This window comes from Myiozetetes cayanensis, unplaced genomic scaffold, assembly GCF_022539395.1.
Source record: "Myiozetetes cayanensis isolate MyiCay16 unplaced genomic scaffold, myiCay2020 scf10, whole genome shotgun sequence".
In the NCBI taxonomy this organism is placed as follows: Eukaryota; Metazoa; Chordata; class Aves; order Passeriformes; family Tyrannidae; genus Myiozetetes; species Myiozetetes cayanensis.
The window spans coordinates 34,869,204-34,892,877 of record NW_026086605.1 but is presented as its reverse complement, the minus strand read 5'-3'; the positions used below and the strand labels follow the sequence as shown (position 1 = coordinate 34,892,877).

The following is a 23,674-nucleotide window of genomic DNA, read 5'->3' as shown; positions in this document are numbered from 1 at the left end:
CCTTTGTTTGCTTTGTCCCTGGCTGAATGCTTTCTGAATTCCCAATCTTTTCTCTCAGGGCAGAGCCAAGGCATTCAGAGCCAGGTTTAACTTACTATCTAGCAGAGGGACCTGTGTTTCTGCCTTCCCAGGCTGGGGAAAAGAACACATTCCCATCTCCCAGGCACCTTTTTTTTTTTTTCCCCCAGGCTATTGCTTTATCCCTGCTTTGGAAATTGCTTGTTAGGATGGTGGGAAAAGCGGAAAGAAGCCTTTGAGCCCCTCAAACCAGGTGATGCAAAGCTCCAGCCTTCATTACCAAGATTAAAGAGGCTGGGATTTCCTAAGCAATTAAAAACTCTGCCTAATTACGACAGGGCTAATAGGCAGGACTTCCAAGGCTTGGTTCTGGGACAGGAGAAGGGAATGGATTTGCAGCCTGGCTGAAAGCAAAGGAGCCTGCAGGTAATTGCTTTAGCAAGGCAGAATAAATGGAGATGTGAGGATAGAAAGGATGTTCTCTGTCAAAAAGAAAAACAAGAGCGAAAAAATAGCATCAACAGCCTCTTGAAATCACTGGATCAACTGTCTGACTGCATCAGCAGCAAATTATCCAAACACTGAAACACTCAGCGAGGGACAAAAATATTCAGGCAGGTATTTCTGCATGAAAAAAAAAAAGTAAACCCAAAACGTGTGTGGTTAAGCCAGAAAAAAAATGAGGGACCCCTTGGGAATCGGGGCTGAAGAAAAAGCAACGCTTGCTATTGAAAAATGTTGTTTTTCTTTCCACACTCCACCTTTTGAGTTTCTGCCGCCTCCCGCCCCTGGCAGCGGATGAAAGCAGAGCTGGGACAGACGGAGCGTGTGCTCCTGCTTTTGTGCTTCCCATCCTATTTTATCATCCCTCCATCCGGCCAGGAGCCCAGACTTCCCCCCTCACCCCCCACAGGCTCCTCTCCCTCCACTGTGAGGGCAGGAGGGGAGCTGGAACACCCTCATTTGCATCTGATTAACTTCGTTTTTCACTCTTCCCTCTCCCCTAGCCTTAAAAGAGAAAAACATCCTGGTATCAATGGTGCTTTTAAGCCTTTGCTGAGCAGCTCAACCCCCTCAGCATCACCTTGGCACTGAAACTGGACTAAGCAGGGACCCCAAAAAAACCTGCTGGCACAGCTGCCTTTCCTCCAGCTGCATCCCTGACTGGAAAGAGTTGGAAAGAACCACCAAAGATGCCCAAACCTTAAAAATACCCAGGTCTGCAGTGACGGGGATCCCTGCGAGTCCTAATCCTGGCTACGAGTATTTATGGCTCCATATATATAAATATACACACACATGGAGCCCTAAATATATAAATATATATCTGTGTATGTATACATGTATATTTACATATATAAACACATATATTTGTGTATATGCTGCACTGGTTCAAGGGAGAAAGCCAAGAAGGTCTCGATGTTTTTTTTAATTTACAGTATTTTTATTGCGTCCAAAAAAGAACCCCCCGAAATTCTCCCACTCTAAGGCAGCTTTGGGGCTTGCCCCTCCCTCCCCACACCCCCAGGTTTTGGGAAAACAGTCTTTTTGTGGTTTTTTTTCCCCTCTTCCCCCCTTACCCCCCCAAGAAAAAGCAGCGGGGGTCCCCCGGCCCTGACCCTACACGAATTCCCCTCGGAAGGGGCGGGACGTGGCTCCCTGTGCCTGCCAGCGGCCCCGCAGCGTGCACTGGGCTTTGCCCTCCAGGCTCTCCAGCTCGGGGAACCCCAGCTGGTTCAGGACCTCGTAGACCCCAGCCACTGCTGCCACCTGCAAACAGAGGGAGAAGACACATTTAGCTCTCCCAGGACGCTTTTGCTGCCCCAGGGTGAGGATGAAAAGTCGCTGCATCCACCTCGTCCAGGTACCCACCCCCTTCCACTGCCCTTCCAGCCCCAGTTTATACATTTTATAAGCCTCTCCCTTGCTGCTGGGGTCAGTCGTCCCAGGGTTTGTTGGCTTTGGCACCTTCCTGCCAGAAAGCTACAATGGCTCCTTGTTTTTGCTGAAAAACGCGGGGATTATGCAGCGGGAAGGGGCGCTCTGGGGGTCAAAGGCTCCTTGTATCCACAGGTTGGGTGTGTTTCCCTTCCCTCCAGCAAACGGGGAGGAGCTGTAAAGCCACCTATTGAAGATGTGGCGTTTTTAAAAGGGGCAGCGCTAGAATGGGCAGCCCCAGATGGGTCGAGCCCCAAAAAGATGGAGCCTCAAAAACCTGGAGCCCCAAATAAAATGCTCCAGCATCAGGGGGACAGAGGGCATTTGTAAACCCATGCACTGAAAATGCAGCAGCAAAAGCTGCAGCAGCACTAAAAAAAAAGAACTTACTCTAAAGGGTGCAGCCCCAAAAAGGTGCGGCCCCAAAAAGGTATGGCCCCAAAAATTTTGCCTTAAACCTTTTGGTGCTGGTACCCAAAAGGTGCTGCACTAAAAGGTGCTCCAGCAAATGGGAACAGAGGGCAGATGGGAACTCGTGCATCAAAAATGCAGCCCCAAAAGGTGCAGTGTTAAAAGATGCTCCAGCAAATGGGAGCAGATGTAAACCTGTGCATTGAAAATGCAGCCCCAAAAACCGCAGCATAAAAAGATGCAGCACCAAAAGAAGCAACACCAAAAGGCACTGTGTTAAAGGGAAGGTGCAGCAAACAGGGGGAAAGAGGAAAGATATCAACCAATGCATTGAAAATTCAGCCCGAAAAGGCGCTGCCCCAAAAAGGTGCGGCCCCAAAAATTTTGCCTTAAACCTTTTGGTGCTGGTACCCAAAAGGTGCTGCACTAAAAGATGCTCCAGCAAATGGGAACAGAGGGCAGATGGAAACCCACTTAGTGCCAGGCAAACCCAGGGAGGGGGAGAAAAACTGATCTCTGCACCATAATAGAAATAAAAGGTAAAAATGGTAATAGCAAGAAAAGGTTAAAATGACAATAGCAAGAAAAGGTTAAAAAATGGTAATAGCAAGAAAAGGTTAAAATGACAATAGCAAGAAAAGGTTAAAATGATAATAGAAATAAAAACAATTAAAATAAAATACATCGGCAGAAATAATACAATGAAATAATAACAAAATACAGATTTTAAATAATAAAATAACATGCAGTAATAAAATAATAAGATGTAAATTAACTATAAAATGTAATAACGGTAATAATAGCATCATTAAAATTGCCATGTCCCCTTCTCCCCTCTGCCTCTCAGGCAGAATAACCCCTGCAGGCAGCAGCACACTTACACCCACTATGCCTCCCCCATCACTTGTACCACCTCCAAAGTCCCTTTTCCAGGCAAATTTACAGCCCCCCCTCCATGCTTGGATGTAAGGCAATGTGTTCCAAATAAATCCAGCAGCTGTAGCACCCCTGAGCAGGAAATACGGATAGTTTAGGGTGTCTTCCTCACACCCCTATTCCATATGGATAATTTAGGGCCTCCTTCTCCATTCCGTTTTTCCAGCTGGTTCCCAATTCCCTTGGATGCCCAGTGCCACCATCCCCATGCTCCCAGACCCTGTGCCACCTGCCCTGGCCAGTCAGGGTTGGCTGGTGGCCTCCCAGCCCCGGGTGCTGCAATCACACAACTGGCAGATCAAACTAAATCCCTGGGAAACTCAAAGGAGGAGAAAGAGGGTAGGTTTGGGGTGGGAGAGCACCCATGCCCTGTGGTGGGCTGCCATCCATCTCCAGTGGCTTTCCATGAGCATCCCCAACCTGGTGACTCACAGGAGCTCGCCCAGAGCAGAGGGACCAACAACCCCGCAGAAATCGTCAATAAATCACAGAGGGTGTTCTGTTTCCCAGCAAATTCCCGTATTCCCAAGTGAACACCACGTTGGGTGGGGTCTGCTCGGGCAGGGAAGGTCTCACCTCGCGCATCCAGAGGCTGAAGGGCCTCTGCCAGGAGTCCCTCTTCTCCAGGTGCAGGTAGGCGTTGAAGAGGATCAGGTAGATGTAGCGCTCCAGGTACTGCAGGCTCCTCAGCTGCAGCGCCCGTGCCTCCTTCTCATCCTTGCCCGACTTTCCCTGGACGGGAGAAGAACCTGGATGCGGTACCTGCCTTGGGAGAGCATCCCAGAGGCAGCTCAGCCCTCAGCCACGCTCCTTCTCCATCCCACTGCGCAAGTTGGGTGGCGAGGGACCCAGGAGGACCCCTGGTGCCACGGAAAAGCCATGGGAGGAGCATGGGAAGAGGGAGGACCACTCTGGGGACAAAAATAAGCAGATCCTTCCCTCCTGCTGCCACCGGCGCTCGGCACTCCAGGCTCTCGTTTCCTTGTGGTTCCCAGCGTGCAACAACGTTCCCTTTGCAGGGCAGAGCTCAAAAATAGATGTGAGAAGGATAAATGTGTGAGGGGGGGGTGTGCCCAGGAGCCAGGAATAGGTGCCCAGGTGCAAACTGTACCCCAAACCATGAGATCCTGCACTGCAAAGCAATTCCCCAGGGAAAAGCACCTCCCTGGAAAGCATTCCCCAGCTGGATTCAGCCTCCCTTGCCAGAGGAAGAGAAGGCACGTGGCCACTCAGTGTCCCACGCTGAGGTTGATGGCCATTGCATCTTCTACTACTATTTATCTATATTTATTTATTTATCATAAATATATATATTTTATTATGTTCTATATTATAGATACTATAGAGTTCACAGATTGTTTGTATTTATTAATTGTTATTGTTATATATTGTATTTAATTGTACAATAATTTTCATATAATAAATTTTATTAGTATTATTTTAGCTCTTAATTTTAAGCTCTGCACAGTGCTCCTTCTAGGAATCAATAAATAATAATAAAAAAAAAAAGACAATAAATAAGAGACTTGATCCCACAGACCATCCCAAAGAACAGCCACTCCTCACTTCAGCTCTGCCCTTTGGAAAAGGTGTCTCCTCCAGATGTGTGTGCCAGTATTTGTAGAGAGCAGATCCTATTATCCTGTTAATTATTGCATTATCCTATTTATTTTTCATTCTATAATCCTATTATTTATCCTGGGTTTATATTCTCTTATTTATTTTTATTCAATTATCCTATTACTTATCATTTTATTCTATTATCCTATTGATTTTTCTTCTATTATCCTATTATTTATCCCCTTGTTAAATTCACCTACTTATTTTTAATTATATTATCCTTTTATCATTATATCCACCTATTTATTTTTCTCCCATTATCTTATTTATCATCTTATTATCATTTCTTTTATATGCCATTATTTATATTCTCTCAGATTCTCCAAGGTTTTCCTCCCATTTAGGAGTGGGAAGAGGTCAGAACAAACCAAGCCAAGGTCCAAAAGCACCTTTTTCTTCCCTCCTGCTTTGCCCTAACCCTGCAAAACATCTCCCAAACCCACAATTCTCACAAATCTCTTCTTCAAGCTGCTCATCGCTGAGGAAAAAAAATAAAAATAAATTAAAATTAAAGCATTTGCCCACAGCCCTGGCAGAGAACAGAATTAAATCCATAAAACAGGTTGCAGCTCCTTTGGGGTGGGAATTTTTAGCTCTGCAGCAGCAAAGGATGAGATAAGGCAGGTGAGACTTCCCACCTGGCCACCTCCCCGTGACAAAGGAGGGAAAAGCAAACTTGAATTAAATTACTTGTCCCAAATAAAACTGGATTAATAAATAATAAATACGCAATAATAAATTCATTAATAATAAATAATAGCTACTGTTGCAAATAGTCAGGTCTCCAGAGGTTTTCCTCTCCCAGCCTCTCCAAAAAAAAAAAAAAAAGCAGAGGACTCCAGAAAGCAGGAGGCAAATCCCCAGGGAAGCTGCAGATGTTATTGGATGACAGAACATTTTGGTTTCTCTTCCCCTCATCGATGGTTCGTGGCCGTTAATTGAAAACACGGATCGATGGCAGCCGGAGCAGGGGCTGCAGTGAGGAATCACTGGCAGGACGTGGCACAAACCATCCCAGGGAAGGAATGCTGCCAGGCCCTGAGCTCAGCCGGTCCAAGGCCCCGTGAAATAGTTCCACAGCTTAAAAAAAATCCCCAACCTGATCAAAATAATCCTTTCTCCTCTTCATCAGCTCCACGGAGGCTCCCGAGTAAAACAGGGCTGTGGACCACAGGCTCAGCTGGCCGTGGGATGCCACCGGCACGGATGGGCCCCTTCCCAAGGATGGCTCCCCTTCCCAAAGATGGGTTTCCTTCCCGAGCTCAGAGGAGCAGGAGGAGCCTTTCGGGGTTGGAAGCGGAGTGGGACAGAGCAGTCCTGCCCTCTGCCGGCTGTGCCTCACGGCAGGGAAGGGATGCTGGACCAGATGTAGGATGGTGTGGGATGGGGGATGGAGGTTGGTGCCAGAAGGGCGGCGTTCTGGGTGGGATGTGGGACAGTGGGAGACGGGTGGGATACTGCGCAGGATGTAGGATGCTGGGTGGGATATGGGATGGCACCAGACAGGTGGGATGTGGGATAGGGTTGAGGATGGCACCAGAACGGCAGGGATGCCAAACAGCACTAGGCAGGTGGGATGCAGGACGGGAATGCGGGATGGAACACCATACAAGACAGCCCTGGGTGACCATGAGCACAAGAGCCCTGGCATATCCCTCTGGTGTCACACCAGAAAGCCTCATCCCAGGAAAACCAAACAGCTTCGGCAGGGCTGGTCCCAGAGCCCGGCTGCAGCCTCTGGAATTGGGCAGTGGGAAGGGGCAGCTCACCTGTCGGTAGGTGCAGATGATGATTTCCCGGAGGTGGTAGTGCATGGGTGTCATGGTCTCACTGACCGTGTCCAGGGCCATGTCCACCTCCTTCTTCATCCGGTGACCGTCAGGCAGGAGCTGGACCACCTTCATCACCACCTGGAGCACGGGCAGAAGCAGCAGGGGCTTCACCAGGTGCCTCCTCACCTTCGTCCCACTGCTCCATCCCTGCCCAGGAGAGGACCCAGCCCCTCCAAACAAGCAGCTGTGGGTTAAGGCAGCACAGAGCAGGCTTGGAGAGGGACCCCTAAAACAGAGTCATGGCCAGGGACTCACCTCAAACTCCCCTTTGGTGTACTTGGCATCAGGCACGCTCACGATTTCCTCCTCGCTCATCTCGGGGATGCCCTGGGGTGGTCAGAGGGGGCTGGGTCATTATGGGCTGCACAGCCCTGTCCTCTCTGACCAACAGCTGAGCAGAAATGCAGAGCCTGCACCCAGCCCATCAGGACCCAGGCAGCCCCCACCTCCCCTCTGCTGGGCATAGAACACCCAAGTTTTACCCCTGCCCAAGGAGGGAGCAACATCTCTGGGGTACAGGACTGTTCCAGGCACTGGCACAGGTTGCCCAGAGAAGCTGTGGCTGCCCCATCCCTGGAAGTGTCCAAGGCCACGTTAGACAGGGCTTGGAGCAACCTGGGCTAGTGGGAGGTGTCCTTGCCCATGGCAGAGGGTGGAAGTGGATGAGCTTTAAGATCCCTTCAAGCCAAAACCATGATTCCATGATTCTCCTGCCCTTTAACCCCTCATCCTGGCACAGGAGCTCTCAGGAAGGGGGTAAAGGGATGCACCCACCCATCCCCTGGAGCTCACTGGGGTTAGGCACACCAAGACATCAGCACACAGGTGTCTGCCCCCTCCAGCCCACCCTGGCCCTGCCCACGCTCCTTTCACCCCTCCAGAGCTTCCCCAGCAGGCCCCGCTGGGGCACAGCCCGCAGGGAGAGCCGCAGCCCCCACACGCACGTTGAAGTGCCAGAGGGTGAGCACAGCGATGACCATGGCCGTGGTGGTCCTGCCCCGGCCGCTGCCGCAGTTGAACACGAAGGCTGCCCGCGAGTCCTCGGCCAGGGCACTCTTCATCACCTCCAGCAGCCGGTCAAAGTCCTGCCAGGGGTGAAGCCGGTGGGTTTTTAGGGATGCAGCCCACTGCAGGTCAACACAAGCTGCCCACCCCCCCTTCCTCACCGTGGCACCCCCCTCCTTTGCCGTTCAGCCTCCAGCCTCCTCGCTCCCAGATCCACCCCCACCCAGCTGAAGGCACCCAGCGTCTCCGTGCAACATCTCCCTGCCCCGGCAAGCACCCCACACCTGGCCTGGGCACGTCACTGCGCTCCTGGAGCTGTGTGGCACGGAGCAGCCAAGTGACATTCACCCCACAGCAGCAGGGATGGCTTGGGAAGGAGGCGGCAGCACCATCCCATCCCGAGGGTACCTGCTCCTTGGGAGCGCAGAAGTCGGGGATGGGGATGCGGCGGTAGGTGAGCCCCTGGCAGGAATTCTTCTGCTGGCTGAATATCTCCTGCGTGGTCAGGCAGCTCTTGAACATCTTCATCTGCTTCTCTGTCTCCAGGTACACCTCCAGCCACTTCTGGCACTTCAGCAGGTCACCCTTCAGGGCAGCCTCCAGTTTCTGCAGGGGATGGAGAAACCCTCACTGGGACACCCGCTCCTCCCAATTTTTGTAGGATTTTAATTAATCTTTTTTTTTTTAGATGCAGGCTCACATCCCTCTCAGACACCCCACAGCCAACTCCAAACCCCACCTCAGGTCCTGGCCACCACTTCCACTCAGGTCCACAGTCCCCACCGTGCTTGGTGGGAGCCTCAGGAGCATCGTCGCCCACCACACTGGGCAGCTCCTCCACAGAGCTGTGCTGCTCCTGCAGCCAAACCCCTTCACTGCCTGTCTCCTCTGGAAACCCAGCTGGGAACATCTGCTCCCCTTTCCCCGGGTGCCTTTTACCCTGGCTTTCAAGGCACACTCTAAATTCTTCCAGGGAGGATCTCTGCTTTGCTCCCTCGTTCCCAAAGGAAAACAAAACCAAAACCAGCGGCGCCAGGGCATGAGGGACTACCCAAACCTCTGGGAAACCACCCATGAGGGCTCCTGGGAGTATCTCCCAGCAGGCAGAGCTCACCTCCAGCTGCTGAGGCGAGGCAGCGGGCACAGGGATCAGCTCCTCCAGGTGCCCGGGCTCCCGCAGCGTGTAGATCTGCTCATTCCCCTCCAGGACCGCTTCTTCCCGCAGGTTGATCCAGACGATGCAGGCGTGCTTCCTCTTGGCGTCCGTCAGGTACCGCAGGACGCTGCCCAGGGTCTGGGGGAAGGGGTGGGCGAGGGATGACGGGAGGGGCTGGCAGCCCGACGTGGGGTCCCTGCCCAGCGTGGGGGATTGCCCCTCACCTTGGAGCTGGGCTGTGCTGTCCCGTAGACGGGCATCTTGGGCACCCGTCGGAAGTTGGCCACGCTCATCTCCTTGGCAGTGCTCAGCACGTCCGGGCAGGAACGCTCATCTGCTACCTGCAACGGGGCAGTGCCTGGGCAAGGGGTGCCCCCCATCCCACCCACGGTTCACAGCACCCTACAACCCTCTCACCCACGGTTCCCGCTCAGGACGAGTCCCCAGACCTTTCCAACAGCAGCAGCCAGGGCTCAAAGCCACGTGGCTGCGTTTCAGAGGTGGGAGATGCTCTTCTTGCAGCGCAACCTGCAAGGCACCAACAGCCCCGGGCTCCTTCGCCCCACCAGAGCCAAGGACCACCAGAAACACCGAGCTTGCTGCTTAGGTTCACATCGTGGGATGCTCCAGCACCCCGCTACCTTGGGTCTGCAGGGCTGGACACATCCACATGCACAGAGGGTCTCTGGCCACGCAGGCATCCTTCACAGAATCACAGGATGGTTTGGGTTGGAAGGGTCCTTCAAGACCATCTAGTTCCATCCTTGCCAAGGACGCCGGCAGGACACGGACCCCAGACCCCAACGCTGACCCGGAGACCCCAAAGCGCCTGCCCCTACAACAAGGAAACCCCTCGCTTCTCCCCCTCCACCCCCAAACCCCTGTGAGGGTGGGCAATCCCGGGAAAGGCACCGCTCCCATCTCCACACCCACGGCGGGCACTCACCAGCACTCGCGTGCCCTTGGTGACGAGGTCCACGGTGACGGTGAGCTCCGAGCAGTTCATGCCCGCCTGCAGCCGGTACAGCTCCGGGTGCCGGCACATCCACCTGCTGAAGCTGAGGGCAAAGCCCAGGGGGTACTGCCGGCAGGGGGGGGGCCGGGGAGGGACGCGCCGTCAGCCTGGGCTCGACCCCCTGCCCGGGCACCACCCACGGCCCCACCGGGAAAACCTCCCCCTGGAGAACTGCAAAGTGGGAAACGCCTTCCCTCCCAACCGCACGACGAAGCAAAAACAAAGAAAAAAAAAAAAAAAAAAAAGGTTTTTTGGAGGGCTCTTTTACCTGCTCATGAAGGTAGTAGTTGAAAGCAATCAAGTAGAAGTAGCGTTCAAGGCTCTGTAAAGTCCTCTGGAGGAAATACTCTTTGGTGCTGCTCCCCTGAAGGCAAAGGCAAAGGGAATCCAGTGACGCCCAGAGCCGACCTCGAGCGGAACAGGAGGCTGGGAAAAAGCCCTACACGCTCTGTTCGTGACTTGTTTCATTTTTTTTTAATGAAACATTTCAAGTTTTCCGTATTAAATGATGCTTAAAGACATAAATTTGTGTTTCAGCTCAAACAAAAGCTTCCCCATAGCCCAAGGACACGCTGGGAGCAGTTCCAACCGGACCCAAGGGCCCTGCTGTTGCATGGATAGGCTGTCCAGATGTTAACAGGAGATTCAAACCCAAGGGGAGTGGGTTGGAAAATGCTGGGTCCTGCCCCCACCCCAGCCACCTCCATGGCCTTTGGATGAGATGCTTCCCTGCGGAGAGAGGTCCTCTTGCCAGCCACACACCCTGTAATATATTTCATTTCCAGGTGTCCCCTCTGTCCCTTCATCCCCAGAAGCATCCTGATGCACACTTAACTGGCTTCAGGCAAGCTCTCCTCCTCCTCTTCATCATTACCTCCCCAAACACGGCAGGTGCCCCACCACAGCTCTCCCCTCCCAGGGATGAAGCTCAAACCCTCAGGACTTTCCACAATTAAGAAACCCTGGGAAGGGAGGTTTGTACATCCAAGCAACCCATCCAACAAATTGACCAGGTACCAGCAAAGGAGAGCCCAGTGTGGCATCCACAGGCATGCCTGGAGAGCCCATCAGGACCTACTTCCCAGGGCACGATGGAAAATCCTATAAGATGGGGCTGTGCCCACGGTCAGCTCGGCGAGTGGGGTTTGTTTGTCTGCTCATCCCTGAATTACGTGGCTGACTCATGAATATTTACTTGTTCTCCACAAGAGAAATCCAGCCTGCTGTCATTTATCAAGAGGAAAGGCAGTGGGATTTGCCCTGGGAACTCAGAACAAAGCCTGCAGGGATGGAGCCGTGCCGGGTTTGCCGGCAGCGCTGACAGCAGAGCGCTGCTCCTGCCCGAGCACTCGGATTCCTGCAATCAAAACCTGCCCAGCACTCCCACCCAAGGTAAATCTCTTTATATTCCCCTTAAGTAGGCTTTTCATGGAAAGGGGGATGATCCACTCGCATCCCAGCTGTGCAGAGTTGGGTATCGTGGCGGTCCAGCTGCGGCTCAGCATCCCACACTGGGATCCGCCTGCATCTCCCTCACTTGAGGGCTTCAATCTCCATTTTTGACCCCCAAATACAGGCAGAAACCCGCAGTCCAGCGTGACTTCATTCTTCCATGCCCAGAAAAGCCCTTCCTCTTCCCCAAAAAAATATCAACCAGCTCACCCAATACTTCACTCCAACACTGTGAAGCCCAGGCTTCCCATGTCTGAGCATCATCCCCTCTCCCCTCCTCATCCTCCCCCCAGCACATTTTCCTGGCCCCTTGCCACTGTTTAAACCTGCTCTTGCTCCACAAAGACTTAAAATAAACACTCCTCGGGGCTTATTTACGGCAGTCCCCCAGCCATTTGTTTCCCCTGAGTCCAGGATGACAAAGAGCAGGGAAAAGCCAGGGAAAGGCTTCAGTGCAGTAGGAAAATCCCTTGTCCTCTGCCAAAGATTCCCCTGCTATACAAGAGAACCTGCCAGCACAAGAGCAGCACCAAACATACCCAAATCTGCCCTAAAAGGGGGTGAGAGGGATAAAAATTGGGATTTGCCACTAAATGCCAAAAAAGGGACTGTAAATGCCTTCTTTTCCCATTTTTTAATCATTTTCATGCTTGTTTTTTTTTTTGCTGCACAGTACCTGCTTTCAGATTGCTCTTTACAACCAGCCCCAGCACTGCCACTCCACAGTTGGCATTTAAATGGGAAAATCCATCTCCAAAGAGGCTGGGATCGGGACAGCACTTTCACCTGAGCTCCCTCCCTCCATCACCTAGCGAGGAGCCCTTCAGGTCAGGCAGGGGAGACCCTCGGCTTTCCATGCTGGAACACCACCCTGATGGCTCTTTAAAACAACGGGAAACAAAGTGCATCTGCAGCTGGAAACGCCTGACCTTGGACTGACCATATTTGCAACGATCCCTCCCAGCTCCCGAGGACTTCTACGATCCAGGCTGATATCGATTTTCCAATTTTAGAGCTGATGAAACCAGGGCACAGGATATTATTTGCCCTCGAGGTCACCCACCAGAAGCAGCAGAGAAGCCCAAAACAGCCTGTTTTCCCCCCCTCCCTCCATCCCAGCCTGCTCAATTTTATGGCTTTTGAAACAACTGGAAAGAAAAAAAAAAAGAAAAAAAAAAAAGAGAAGCCCCACAGCCTTCCAGGTTTCACAAGGCTGGGAAATCTCCAGCTCACAGGAAGCTTTGGACTTCCAGAATTTACATTCTTCTCATCCCGGCGCAAAAAACAGCTCGATAAATTATCCCGTGCCACCGGCTCGCATCGAGCAATCCTCTGATTACTGTACCTGGATCTGATAGTCCTCCCCGATCCCTTCCAGTTTCTTCTTGTTCTCGTAGATGGCTTCCTTCATGTCGTGCATCTCCGAGCAGGAGGCGATGGCACCGTCCACCTTGGCAGGAGCAAGGGGGAAATCGCTCCGTAAGCCTTGGATCGGGGGGGAGACAATCCCTGCCCTCCCAGCCACCCCACTGGGGGCTTCAGCAGCATCCCCCCCCCCCTTACCTCCTCGACCATCTGCTGGCCTTTGGGGACCGTCTCAATGAAGGCCTGGATGACCCGGAGCCTGTCCCTGGGAGGTGCTTTAGGCAGGTGGGGGAGGCTGGGGCGCGAGAAGGAGGAAATCAAACCGGCTGTGGGGGCACGGGCACCCCACCACCCCGACCCCGGGCTCTCCCCTGCTTACTCGGGCTTCTGGGCAGCTCCTCGGTGGTGGTGCAGGACGAGGGTGCCCATGGCCATGGCCAGGTTGGTCCTGCCCACGCCGGTCTGGCAGCCGAAGAGCAGCGCCGGCGGGGGCCTGCCGGGGTCCCGCAGCAGCAGGCTGGGGCTCTCCTAGCAGGGAGGAACACAGGGATGGGTGGGGACCACAGCGGCTTCCAGGAGAGCCAGGTCTGCCCTGTCAAATGGCTGGGGTGAGGGTGACAGCCCTGCCTGGGCGCGGAGGGGTGGGTGGCATCTCCCTTTCGCTCAGGGGATGGTGTGGATCGTCGAGGACAGCACAATGGGTGGTTCACTCACTGCATTCCCAGTGCCCTCTCCAGCCACCAGGGGATGCTGGCCTGTCCACCCCACTGGAGGTGTTCCCACCACCCACCTCCAACCTGCTGGGATTTCACCTTCCAGAATTTAAAAACAAATGAAAAAACAAAACTGAACAACAAAAAAGCTCTGCCATGCAAAACTTTTGCACCAAATCTGGATCGTTCCTCCCAAACCCATTTAGGGAAGAGCCGCCTGCACACGGATACTGTGAGGTGGCCAGGGAGGGTCACGTCCCACCAGGGGTAGGGACAAACAGCTGGACATCATGGACTTCTCCAGCAGGATCCTACAGCAAGCGGAATGGGAATTTGCAGGCAGAGGTATCCTCTAGCGGGTAGTGCACAGGAAAACCAGAAGATGCTTTCGGGAAATCACAGTCCCCGATGTGGCACAGGAGCAAATCCCAACCCGAGGCGGCCCCCATGGACCAGGCGCTTTTCCCCGGCTCACCCTGAGGAAGCGGATGAAAGCATCGAACTGCTCCTCCAAAGGGGCTCCCTCGGCAGGCAGGGGCAGCCGGTGGTACCTGCCGGGCACAGGGACAGCCCTGGTCAGGAGGACGGGGCCAGGGAGCAGGATCATCCCCACCACGATGGAGGACACGTGGCTGAAGGGGGTACCAAGAGCCCTGACCGCACGTGAAGAGGAGGAGGAGGAGGAAGGGAGCACCTGTAGGAGGGCTGGAGGAAGATGGGTCTGCGGTAGACCTCCTCTGTCACCTGGATGTCCTCCTCACACTGCACCCGCACCGCGTGGGGCTCGTCCCGCAGCCGCTCGATGTCGTTGTACACGTAGTAGACGCTGTCGCTCAGCTGCGCGAAGTCGTGGATCTGGAGGGGACGGGGAGCCCCGTCAAAACCTCCCTCCGGGCCAGGGGAACACATGCACCCCCTCATGGCTGGTGTGGAGGCCCCTTCCCACCCCTCCTCACCTCCTTCCGGATGGCCAGCTCCAGGCTCTCCGCGCTCGCTCCCCGCTGCAGGCGCTGCAGGTTCTCATGGAGGTTCTCCTTGCCCCGAGGGGTGTAGGACACAAAGTCCCCCTCCAACCGCAGGAACACCACGGGCTCCTCGCGGACGCAGAAGAAGACACACTCCTGAAAAAAAAAAAAAAAAAAAAGGGGGGAGAGGCTGCCTAAAAGCTCTCCTGCCTTTTTCCACCCCAATTCCCACCCTGTCACCGACCTTGTGGCCCTCTCTCTGCAGCTTCTGCAGCACGAGCTTGAAGCCGTTGAGGCTGGGTTGGCCCATCCCGAACACGGCGTAGCCTCCTTTGGCTTGTCGGAAGTTGGGAGCGCCGCAGCTGCCAGTAGTGTTCAAGACATCTAATTTTCCATATACATCCCTGACCATGAAATATTTCCCCTGCAAAACAAGAGATAGGGGAAGAGAGAGGGTGGGAAACCGGTGGATTTGAGCAATCTGGGACTTACACATCCCAGAACACAGCTGGCATTTTCTCGGTGATCTTCAAAATTAGCCCCCCCCCAAAAAAACCCTGAGGTCTCCAAACCCCAGGCTGAAGCGGGTTGGATGATGGAATTGGCGATGGGATGCTCACCTGCACCAGGTAGTGTTCCAGCGTGGCCTCAGAAATGCGTCCCACCGTGTAGTTGGCCTTCAGCAGGTCATCGTGGATCTGGAACTCCTCCCTGCAGTTGTACCTGCAGGAGCCACACACAGGTGGGTAAAGATAAAAAACCAATGGTACAAATAGAAATTAAAAAAAAAAAAAACCAAACAAAACCAAAACCAAACCAACAATATTTAGGGAAGAAGGCGGGGGAAAACAGAATTCTGGAGCTGTGAGGGGCTGCCGAGGACTTACGTGATGACCACAGGCGCCACTTTGTTGGTGATGATGGACTTGGCCTTGCTGTTGTGGAGCCCCAGGGTCTGGAAGGAGTGGATGCTGAGGGAGCGCTGGTCCTCCATGCTGCCGTCTCCCGGTGCCCTGCTCTCCAGGGGGGATGCCGAAACTGCCTGCTGTGCCGCGCTGGCCGTCGTACCCATCATCCGTGGGCGGCTGCACCGGGACCGGGAGGCAGCAGCAGCAGCCGCAGGGAAAAAGGAGGAGGGAGAAATAAAGAAAGAGAAAGAGAGAGAGAAAAAGAGAGAGAGAGAGAGAGAGGAGGAGGAATTTATTTTTCAGCCGCTCCTGATTTAGGCAGGGAAAATCCCGGGCGGGCACAGGGCAACCCCCTGCCGACAGCCGGCAAGGGAAGAGGCGCTAAGCCAGCCCTCTCCCTCCCGCTCCCACAAAAGGCTTCCTTCCTGCCTGCCATGCAGCTCCCTCCATCAAGGAGGTGAAAGTAGGGCTGAGGAGGGGAGGGGAGGGAGGGGAGGAAAAAGGGCGAAAGGCTGGATCCGGTCCCTAAAACCTGCTGAGTCAGCACCCGGCGCTGCGGAGGGACGCGGCGGTGCAGCCCTCGCCTCATCCCCTGCCTTCCCAGCACCCGTAAACCGCTCCAGGGTCCCTCCCCGCACGGAAAACGGCTTGAGCAGAGAGTAAATCCTATGAATATTTAGTAATTTGGGGTGTAGGAGCGTGCCTGGAGCAGACCTGTGTGTGCAAATCTGCCTTTAAAGCAGCCGCTTATCCCCAGGCTGCAGGAGTACCCAGGGCAGGTGGGGGACCCCGAAAGCAAACTCCCCCCTTCATCCCCAGGGAGCTCATCCCTAAACAAGGGTGGAATCAAAAGGGCCGGGGCTGGCGGCAGCCGGGAGCATCCCGCCACACTCGACCGGTCCAGGACAATGAGCCGACTGTCTGCACCAGCCAGGGCCGGATCCTGCTTTCCAAATGAATCGCGAGATGGCAAGGGGGGCAGCCTGGAACAAACAAAAACTCTGCCCACTCCTAACGAGGCGGTCCCCAATAAAAATCTCCTTTTTGTGCTGATGCTGCATGGGATCATCACCCCCGGCAGCACCCGAATGGGGACGGTACCTGCTCGGAGGAGACGCTCTCGGTGCTGGGAATACCGGGATGGCTTTAACCCACCCCTACAAATCCTTTTGCAGCTGCTCCTCCTGCCTTACAGGCAGCACAGGATCAATCCCTTACTGCGATCCCGGGGAATGCGATGCTCCAAGCAGCTGCAAATGCTTCGAGGTGGTGGGGGGGGAAAAGCCTCCGGAAAATGTGCTATTTCGAGACGACCGTGCCCAGGCACACATTTTCCCCTCCTCCCCATCCTCCTTCCCCGCTCTGCAGAAAACTTGTTGCTCTACTGTGAATTTTCTGCACCATTAGGCAGCTTGGTTTCTTTTACACACAGGAGGAGGAGGGAGGGGAAAAAAACAGCTGTTTCAGGCCAGTGCAATTTCTCCAAGTCCTCATGTGTTTCTTTCACATAAACACTGTCAGGGCAAAAATAAAGCAAAAAAAAAAAGAGAGAGAGAGAGATAGGGAGGTTTTGAGTGTTTCAGAGCAGGCACTCGTGGCTTTGGAGAGCTCAGGCAGCAAGCAGGACTGGGGCATCCAGCCAGGACGGTTTTTTTCCCCTTCATTTTGCTCAGAATGGGTGCATCTTTTCAACAGCAAGCTGGATCAATCCCTTTGGATTTGCTCCAGCATCCCCATGCTGGGGGATGGAGAATCCACCCCCAACTTGGAGTGAGGAAGCTCCTGTATTTCCTCCATCCTTCTTGCCCCTCCCCACAGACACCCACCTTCACCCTAAATCCCTCAGGGATATTTTCTTTACCCGACAAACCACACCAAGAAATAACAGGCATAAAAGGCACGGGGCAGATTTGGAAATTGTCTTTCAAACCACAAAATGAATGGAGAGAGGAAATCACATTTCAGCTTCTTCCCCCACCCCACCCTGCCTCCCTGCCTCAATTGGGCAGGCAAAAACGAGCAAGAAAAGCACCGAAATTACCCAAAATGGGTGCTCTGGGTAGCCAGGGAAACTGCTCTAGAAAGCCACAGGGAGAGGGAAGCACTGGTATTATCCATACAGAAGCAGCTATTTACTGGTATTGCTGCATCCGATGGGAGCAGGAGGGTTTACACCCTCCCAGTGCCACCCTACAAGCTGGGATGCAAACTGGGATGGGTAGGGAAGCAAAACCCTATCCCAGGAGAACAGACAAGATCATCTTGGCTGAAAACTCCTCCAAACAGTGCTAGTGGCTGCCATGGAAAGAGTTGCAGTGGAGCCACCATTGCTGGTTTTGAGCATCCCTTCCGTTGCACGACACGGTATTTGGGGGTTTCATTTCCAGGAGAGAGAGGATGCAGAGACAAAGCCCCCTGCACAGCGTCCTGGCCTCCTGCCTGCACCTTTTCCTCCTTTTCCTGGGACAAACCCCAGGAATATTCCCCCAGCCAGCTCATCCCCCCACAGCCCTAATCGAAGAGACCCAAAAGCCCAAGCCTGAGATCAATTGTGGCCCTGGTCTGTTAACAAAGAGCCCATTTTCTCTCCAGCTCCCAGAAGAACCGACACCCTGCGCAGGGGCATCCCACTGAACAAACCAGCACTGTTCATCTCCAGGTGTTTTGCCGAAATTCAAAGCTCCAGCCGCCGCCAGCTAATTATTCCTGCTGCCAAACAAGGAAGCAGAGCCTCCAGGTGGGCAGTGCATGGATGCTTCCTTTCCCCTCCAGACCCTGTTCCAAAACATCCAGCCCTGCCAAACCTGGGGAAACACCAGAGGAGCCACCAGCAGCACCAGGACGCTGGTTGAGCATCCCAAGAGGTGCCCCTTGAGCACCCCGAGAGGTGCCATGTGGGCTCGGCAGCCTCTCCCACGTAAGTCACGACGACACGCAGTGCTCAGCCCTCCGCCTTCCCACCTCGCAGAGCCGCTCCTCTCCCCCTCTACCCCGCACAGGGGTTATTCCCACACCCGGGGACCTGGCCAGGACTCAAAGCCGGAGCAAACAATGGACTAAATATAGTGGGAGGCAGCCGGGCTGCAGCTGCAGGATGCATCTGCCCCGGCTGCCGCGATGAGGAGGAAGCGTGCACTTGCCTGGCCGCCTCGTTGTCAGCAGGAAATAAATCAAATAAATCTCCTTCCGCGCATCCTTGAGATATTTTATAGCTCTTAAAGCTCTTTTAAATGAAAAGCAAAGCCCTTTGGGAAGCAGCATCCTCCCAACACATCCATCCCTCTTGCGGTGTGGGGCGGCCCCAGTGGCTTTTCGGCACCGAGCCGGCACGGACGCATCCACAGGGGACTGAGGGGCACCCCTGGAGCACCGCTGACCCGAGCAGGGAGGCAGGAAACACTGTGGTGGCTGGCAGGAAGCCCCAGTGCTGCCGGAGGGGCATCACCAAACCCCGGAGGAAGCGCTGGAGCCGAGCCCCACCCCCTCCCCCCAGCGTGCTCTTTAACCTTCTTTATCAAAAAACAGTGAAAATTAAATAACACACAAACAGCTTCACTGGGAGGGCCTGCCTGTGCCAGGAGATATCCCGGAGCAGAGGCTGCGTGGGAACTGGGCTCCTGTTGTTCCAGGTGATGCCGGAAGGAAGCCGCTCAGCTTCTTATAAACACATAATAAAACCAAAAAGAAAGGTGAGAAATAACACATTAAGCCAGGGTTGATTCGAAACGTGTTGCTCACCCACCGGGCTGCGAGGGCAAAATAATGCAAAGAGGCCACAAGACCCAAAATGCCTCAAATCAACCCAAAAGCGCCTTGTCAGGAGGAGGAAAAGGCCCTGGAAAGGCAACTCTGCAGCAGACAGCTCTGATTTTACAAGCCTTGACTGATTTATTATTACCTTTAAAGGAGAAAAAGCAACCGCCCTCCATCCTCACAACCTCCTTGGAGAGCCAGCCAAAAATATAACTCAGTAGGCAGCATTTCCTAGAAAGTCCAGAGGTATTTCCCAATCAGGCCGAGATCGGTGCTGCCTGTGCTCCATCACTGGCATCTGCCACTGCTCCATCACTGGCATCTGCCAAGGGGGACAGGAAAGCCTCCGTGGGATGCCTTCCCCCAGATCCAAGTGGGAACACTCAGAATAACCAGGACCAGGTATTTCACATCCCCTCCCCAAGATGGTCCTGTCTTTAGGTGGAAAACCAAGCGCCACATCCCCGTCCTCCACGTGACCAACCTGCCTCCAGTTACTCGGTTTAAAACTCCTTACCCTGAAGTCAGGGAAAGCTGTTTGAGACAAGGAAAGGAGGAGAAAAAGAAGGCATCCAGGGATTTCACCCCAGTAATGAGGGTGTGACTCTGCTCCCCGTCACGGAGGCAGCCACCAGTGAGGGGGATACTGGTATCCGTGGGGAGTGGTAGCCAGGCTGCAGCCCTCCTTCCCAAACCTGGTTTGCAGTGACTTCTTAATCAGCACTAGTAATACTCCTTGCTAAGCAAAGCCCAGGAGGAATTAAGATCCTGGAAGTGCTCAAGGCCAGGTTGGACAGGGCTTGGAGCAACCTGGTCTAGTGGAAGGTGTCCCTGCCCACGGAAAGGGGATGGACCAAAATGACATTTAAGGTCCCTTCCAACCCAAACCACTCTGTGACTCCCTGATTTTGCCAGGAGCCCACCTGTAACCTCTACCAGATGCCAGAAAATTCTTTTACAGCAATTTCTAAAGCCCCCCCCCCATCGGGTCCCCTCACACATCCCTCCAGTCCCTGGGGTGCTGCTTTTTGGGGCAGGCAGGAGGTGCTCAGGCTGCCTGCTCTTGAGGAGAGGGGTTTTATCAATGAACATCAATGGAAAGAGGAACAAAGCCCTGACCTGGAAGCGCCAGCACTGCCAGCTGTGCAGTCAGCTCGCTACCAGTGGTTTCAAGGTCTGTGAGCACTCTCACTGAGGGGTTTCCTTTCAGCAGTGCAAAGGAAAAGGAAAAAAAAAAAAAAAACAAAAAAAGCCATAAAGGCTGGAGATAAAGACTGGAAGCATCTCCAGAGAGACCAGCGTCCTGCGGCAGAGCTTTTCTCCAACACCAAATAGCCCCCAGCTTGCCAGGAAGCACCACAGCCCCACACCCAGCCCTGATCTGCCAAACTTTTCCCCACCAGAGGTTCTGCAGTGCGACCCCGGAGGGGAGCAGGGGGTCTCCAGCCGTGGGGCACTCGGGCTGGACCCCCCCCAGCACAACACCCTGCTCCCACCCCGGGGTGCCCAGCGCCAGGCTGAGCCGGCCAGCGCTTTTGGGAAGGCGAGGGCTATGATTTTGTGCTATTCATAGCAAACCACCGGCTCCCCTCCCAAGCGGGGGGAAGGAAGGCTGGCTGGAGCAACGGGACGGCTCCTTTTACACGGGGCCGCTTTTCCACGCCGGGCTCTGCTGCAAGACCACACCTTTCCCGGGACAAGCAGCACCTTATGCATGCCCAGCACCCGCTGCGGTTTGGGATGCGGAGCTTGCGCTCCCAGGATCTCCTCTCCCCGCGCCCCGCCCTCTTCATAAATAAAGCAAACCCAAGCAAATCCCAGGGGTTTTTTTCTTTTGCTCACAACAGAGACCTGCCCGTTATTTTTAGGCTCCGTGTCATTCGTGCAGAGACATAATCACTTCCTGCCTTCCAGGAAGGAAATGTCCCACTGCCACTGCCTGCACGCCTGCCCCCTCCTCAGGCAATGCCTGCCTGCTCCCAGCCCGGCCACCCCAAAACAACGCTGTTTCCCCGCCATCCAGGGAGGGTAAACAACCGGGACGCCGCTCGGGATGTGGCGAGTACCACGGTCCGGAGTGCTGCAGGGAGAAGAGGGAGTGTTCGCCCCCGCCAGCACTAAGAGGATGCACCGGGGAAAGGGCAGGGAAAGAGGTCCGGAAAAGTCCGGCAGCCATCGGAAACGCAGCCTGGATGAGGCTTCTGGAAGTTTTCAGCCTCGAAAAGCTACAGATGCCGGCCAGGAGCTCAGCGGGAGCAGGCAGCGTTCCTCCTTGGGGCATCCTCCCACGTCCCGGTGCCACGGCAGCGAGGGTGACCCCGTCCTGCACGGGGGGGAAGTGGGAGCCCACCCGGCTCTGCGCTGCACCCTCCATGTGCCAGAGGGAAACCCATCCCTGAGCGATCCCAGGCTTCCCGCTCCTCCCGTGCTCCCCCAAGTGAGAGCTGCAGAGCCAAACACCCAGACCCCCGAGCAGGGAAGGCACTGCGGTTACATCTGCTCCTCTTCCTCCGCCGTCCTCATCCTCCAGCAGGGAGCCATCCTTTAGCCCCCCCCCCCGCTTCGGAGCCTGCTCCCCAGACGGCTTTTGGGGGTGTTAAGGCAAGGGATGCAAACCCCAAAACTCACTTCGGGGGACTCGAGCCACAGCAGGAGCGAGCTCCCCGCGTGGGTCAGCCTCCAGCGAGGCTGGCTTCCAGCAAAAAGAGGGAGAGAAAAGCCCCTGTAAAATAGGAAACAGGACTGCAAAGGCAGGAGAGGTGGGAGGATGCCACGGGGTGGATGCTGGGCCTCAAAACTAGCGATCCATCTGTTTTCCAGAGGTTTGAAGGTCAGCGTTGGCTCCGGACAAACCCTGCTTGGCCACGGCTGGGGCACCTCATGCCCACGCTGTAAGGTCTGCGTCCCTGGAGCAAAACAAACCTCCTCCCTATCGCCCCCCCGCCCCCGCCCTGCCTTGGGGGGACACACCCAGAGGGGATCCGTACCCAACAAACACCCAGTTCCCCATCTCCCGAGGGGGGTTGGCAGCCAGCCCCCCATGGATGGTGCTGGGAGACGGCGCGGGGGGGGAATCTCGAGGGCTGAGCCTGCCCCCTGCACCCCCTTCCCCACGCACCGGGCTGGGAAACGAACCCCCACCACCCCCAGGGAAGGGATGAGAGGGAGAGCCGGACCCGGGGGAGGGGGGGCGGATGGCGAGTCCGGGGCGAGGGTGGGTGGAGGATGCCTGGGAGCGGGATGGGGCGCGGAGCGGGGCTCGGGGGGGAAGGATGGCCGGTCCCGGGGTGGGGGGAATACGGTACCTGGGGGCGGCTCCGGGCTCAGCTCCCGCGCCGGGCTGGCCACGCCGTCGGGCGCCCCATGGGGGCGGCGGGAGCGGGTGGCGGGAGCGCAGCCCCGCGGCCGCGCCGACCGCCGGCGCCTCGGCGGGGGAGGGACCGCGGCTCGGGCGGGGATGGGGCCGAGGGGAGGCCGGTACCGCCCCCACCCCGCTCCGGGACACGCCCCCGGTACCGCCCCTCGCACCCCTCCCAGCCCCGCGGGGACCACCCCAGGCCACGGCAGCGGCACCCGAGGACCCCCAGCGCTCAGCATCCCCTGCTTACAGCACCCCCAAACACAGCACCCGTCCCCTCGGGGACACCCATCCACAGCACCCCCCATCCACAGTCCCTGTCCCCTTAGGGACGCCCCGACAAGGTGCAGCCATCCCTTTGGGGACCCCCGGCACACAGTAACCTGCGCCCTTAGCTCCTGTCCTCCCAGAGACCCCCAGCACAAAGCACTGCCCCCCCACCAAAAACAGCACCCCCCAAACACAGCCCCTGTGCCCTTTGGGACCACCTGACACACAGCACCCACCCCCTCGGGGACCCCCAGCACACAGCACCCCCCAAACACATCACCTGCGCCCTTTGGGACCCCCAGCACACTGCACCCCCCATCCACAGTCCCTGTGCCCTTAGGGGCTCCATGAGATGCAGAACCTATCCCTTCAGGGACCCCCAGCACACAGCACCCCCCAACAGTACCCATCCCCTCAGGGACCCCCCAGCATGCAGCACCCACACTCAGCAGGGTCCCCTGGCACAAAGGGGTCCCCCCAACCACACTGACCCTTCCATACTCTCCCAGTTATAACCCCCTGGGACAGAGAGGGGAGTGGCAGGTACAACCACTCCAGGCAGGTTTGCAATTTTGGGAAGCATCAAGGTGATGCCTCTCAAAGCCAAAAAACCCTTTTCCTTCCCAGAAATGGAAGAGCAGGTAGGGAGGTGTGTGATGGGGGCCAGGGTGAGGGATGTTGGTAGATCCAGGCTGGGATTGGTGTGAGGTGGCCTGCAGGGAGCCCTTGCCCTGCTCCTTTTGTACACAGACTGGTTTGGATTGGAAGGGACCTTAGAGACCATCTAGTTCCACCTCTTGCCATGGGCAGGGACGCCTTCCACTAGCCCAGGTTGATCCAAACCTCATCCAACCTGGCCTTGAACACTTCCAGGGATGGGGCAGCCACAGCTTCTCTGGGCAACCCGTGCCAGGGCCTCCCCCCTGGAACAGGGTAAAATTTCTCCCTAATATCTAATC

General features: G+C 55.4%; 1 protein-coding gene across 1 annotated transcript; it reads right to left on the bottom strand.

The window, feature by feature from the left end:
- Positions 1 to 1,606: 1,606 nt before the first annotated feature.
- Positions 1,607 to 22,519, bottom strand: PALD1 (phosphatase domain containing paladin 1). Its single transcript, XM_050305625.1, has 20 exons — positions 22,393 to 22,519; positions 15,314 to 15,511; positions 15,047 to 15,149; positions 14,671 to 14,850; positions 14,418 to 14,582; positions 14,156 to 14,316; positions 13,937 to 14,012; positions 13,128 to 13,276; positions 12,947 to 13,043; positions 12,729 to 12,833; positions 10,200 to 10,295; positions 9,863 to 9,997; positions 9,141 to 9,257; positions 8,875 to 9,054; positions 8,169 to 8,366; positions 7,700 to 7,840; positions 7,011 to 7,082; positions 6,693 to 6,833; positions 3,880 to 4,035; positions 1,607 to 1,788 (listed from the first exon to the last, which is right to left on the bottom strand). Exons 2-20 carry the CDS (start codon positions 15,499 to 15,501, stop codon positions 1,639 to 1,641), a joined length of 2,610 nt encoding a protein of 869 aa, XP_050161582.1. The 5' UTR covers positions 15,502 to 15,511; positions 22,393 to 22,519; the 3' UTR covers positions 1,607 to 1,638.
- Between the last annotated feature and the right edge of the window lie 1,155 nt (positions 22,520 to 23,674).

Bases quoted from the DNA above. Each gene is read 5' to 3' on its own strand.
- PALD1 (XM_050305625.1), bottom strand. From the start codon at position 15,501: ATGATGGGTACGACGGCCAGCGCGGCACAGCAGGCAGTTTCGGCATCC. The intron at 9,258-9,862 runs GTGAGTGCCCGC...GCCCCGTTGCAG, and splicing joins CCAAGGGCACGCGAGTGCTG to GTAGCAGATGAGCGTTCCTG. The intron at 8,367-8,874 runs GTGAGCTCTGCC...CATCCCCTGCAG, and splicing joins CCTCGCCTCAGCAGCTGGAG to AAACTGGAGGCTGCCCTGAA.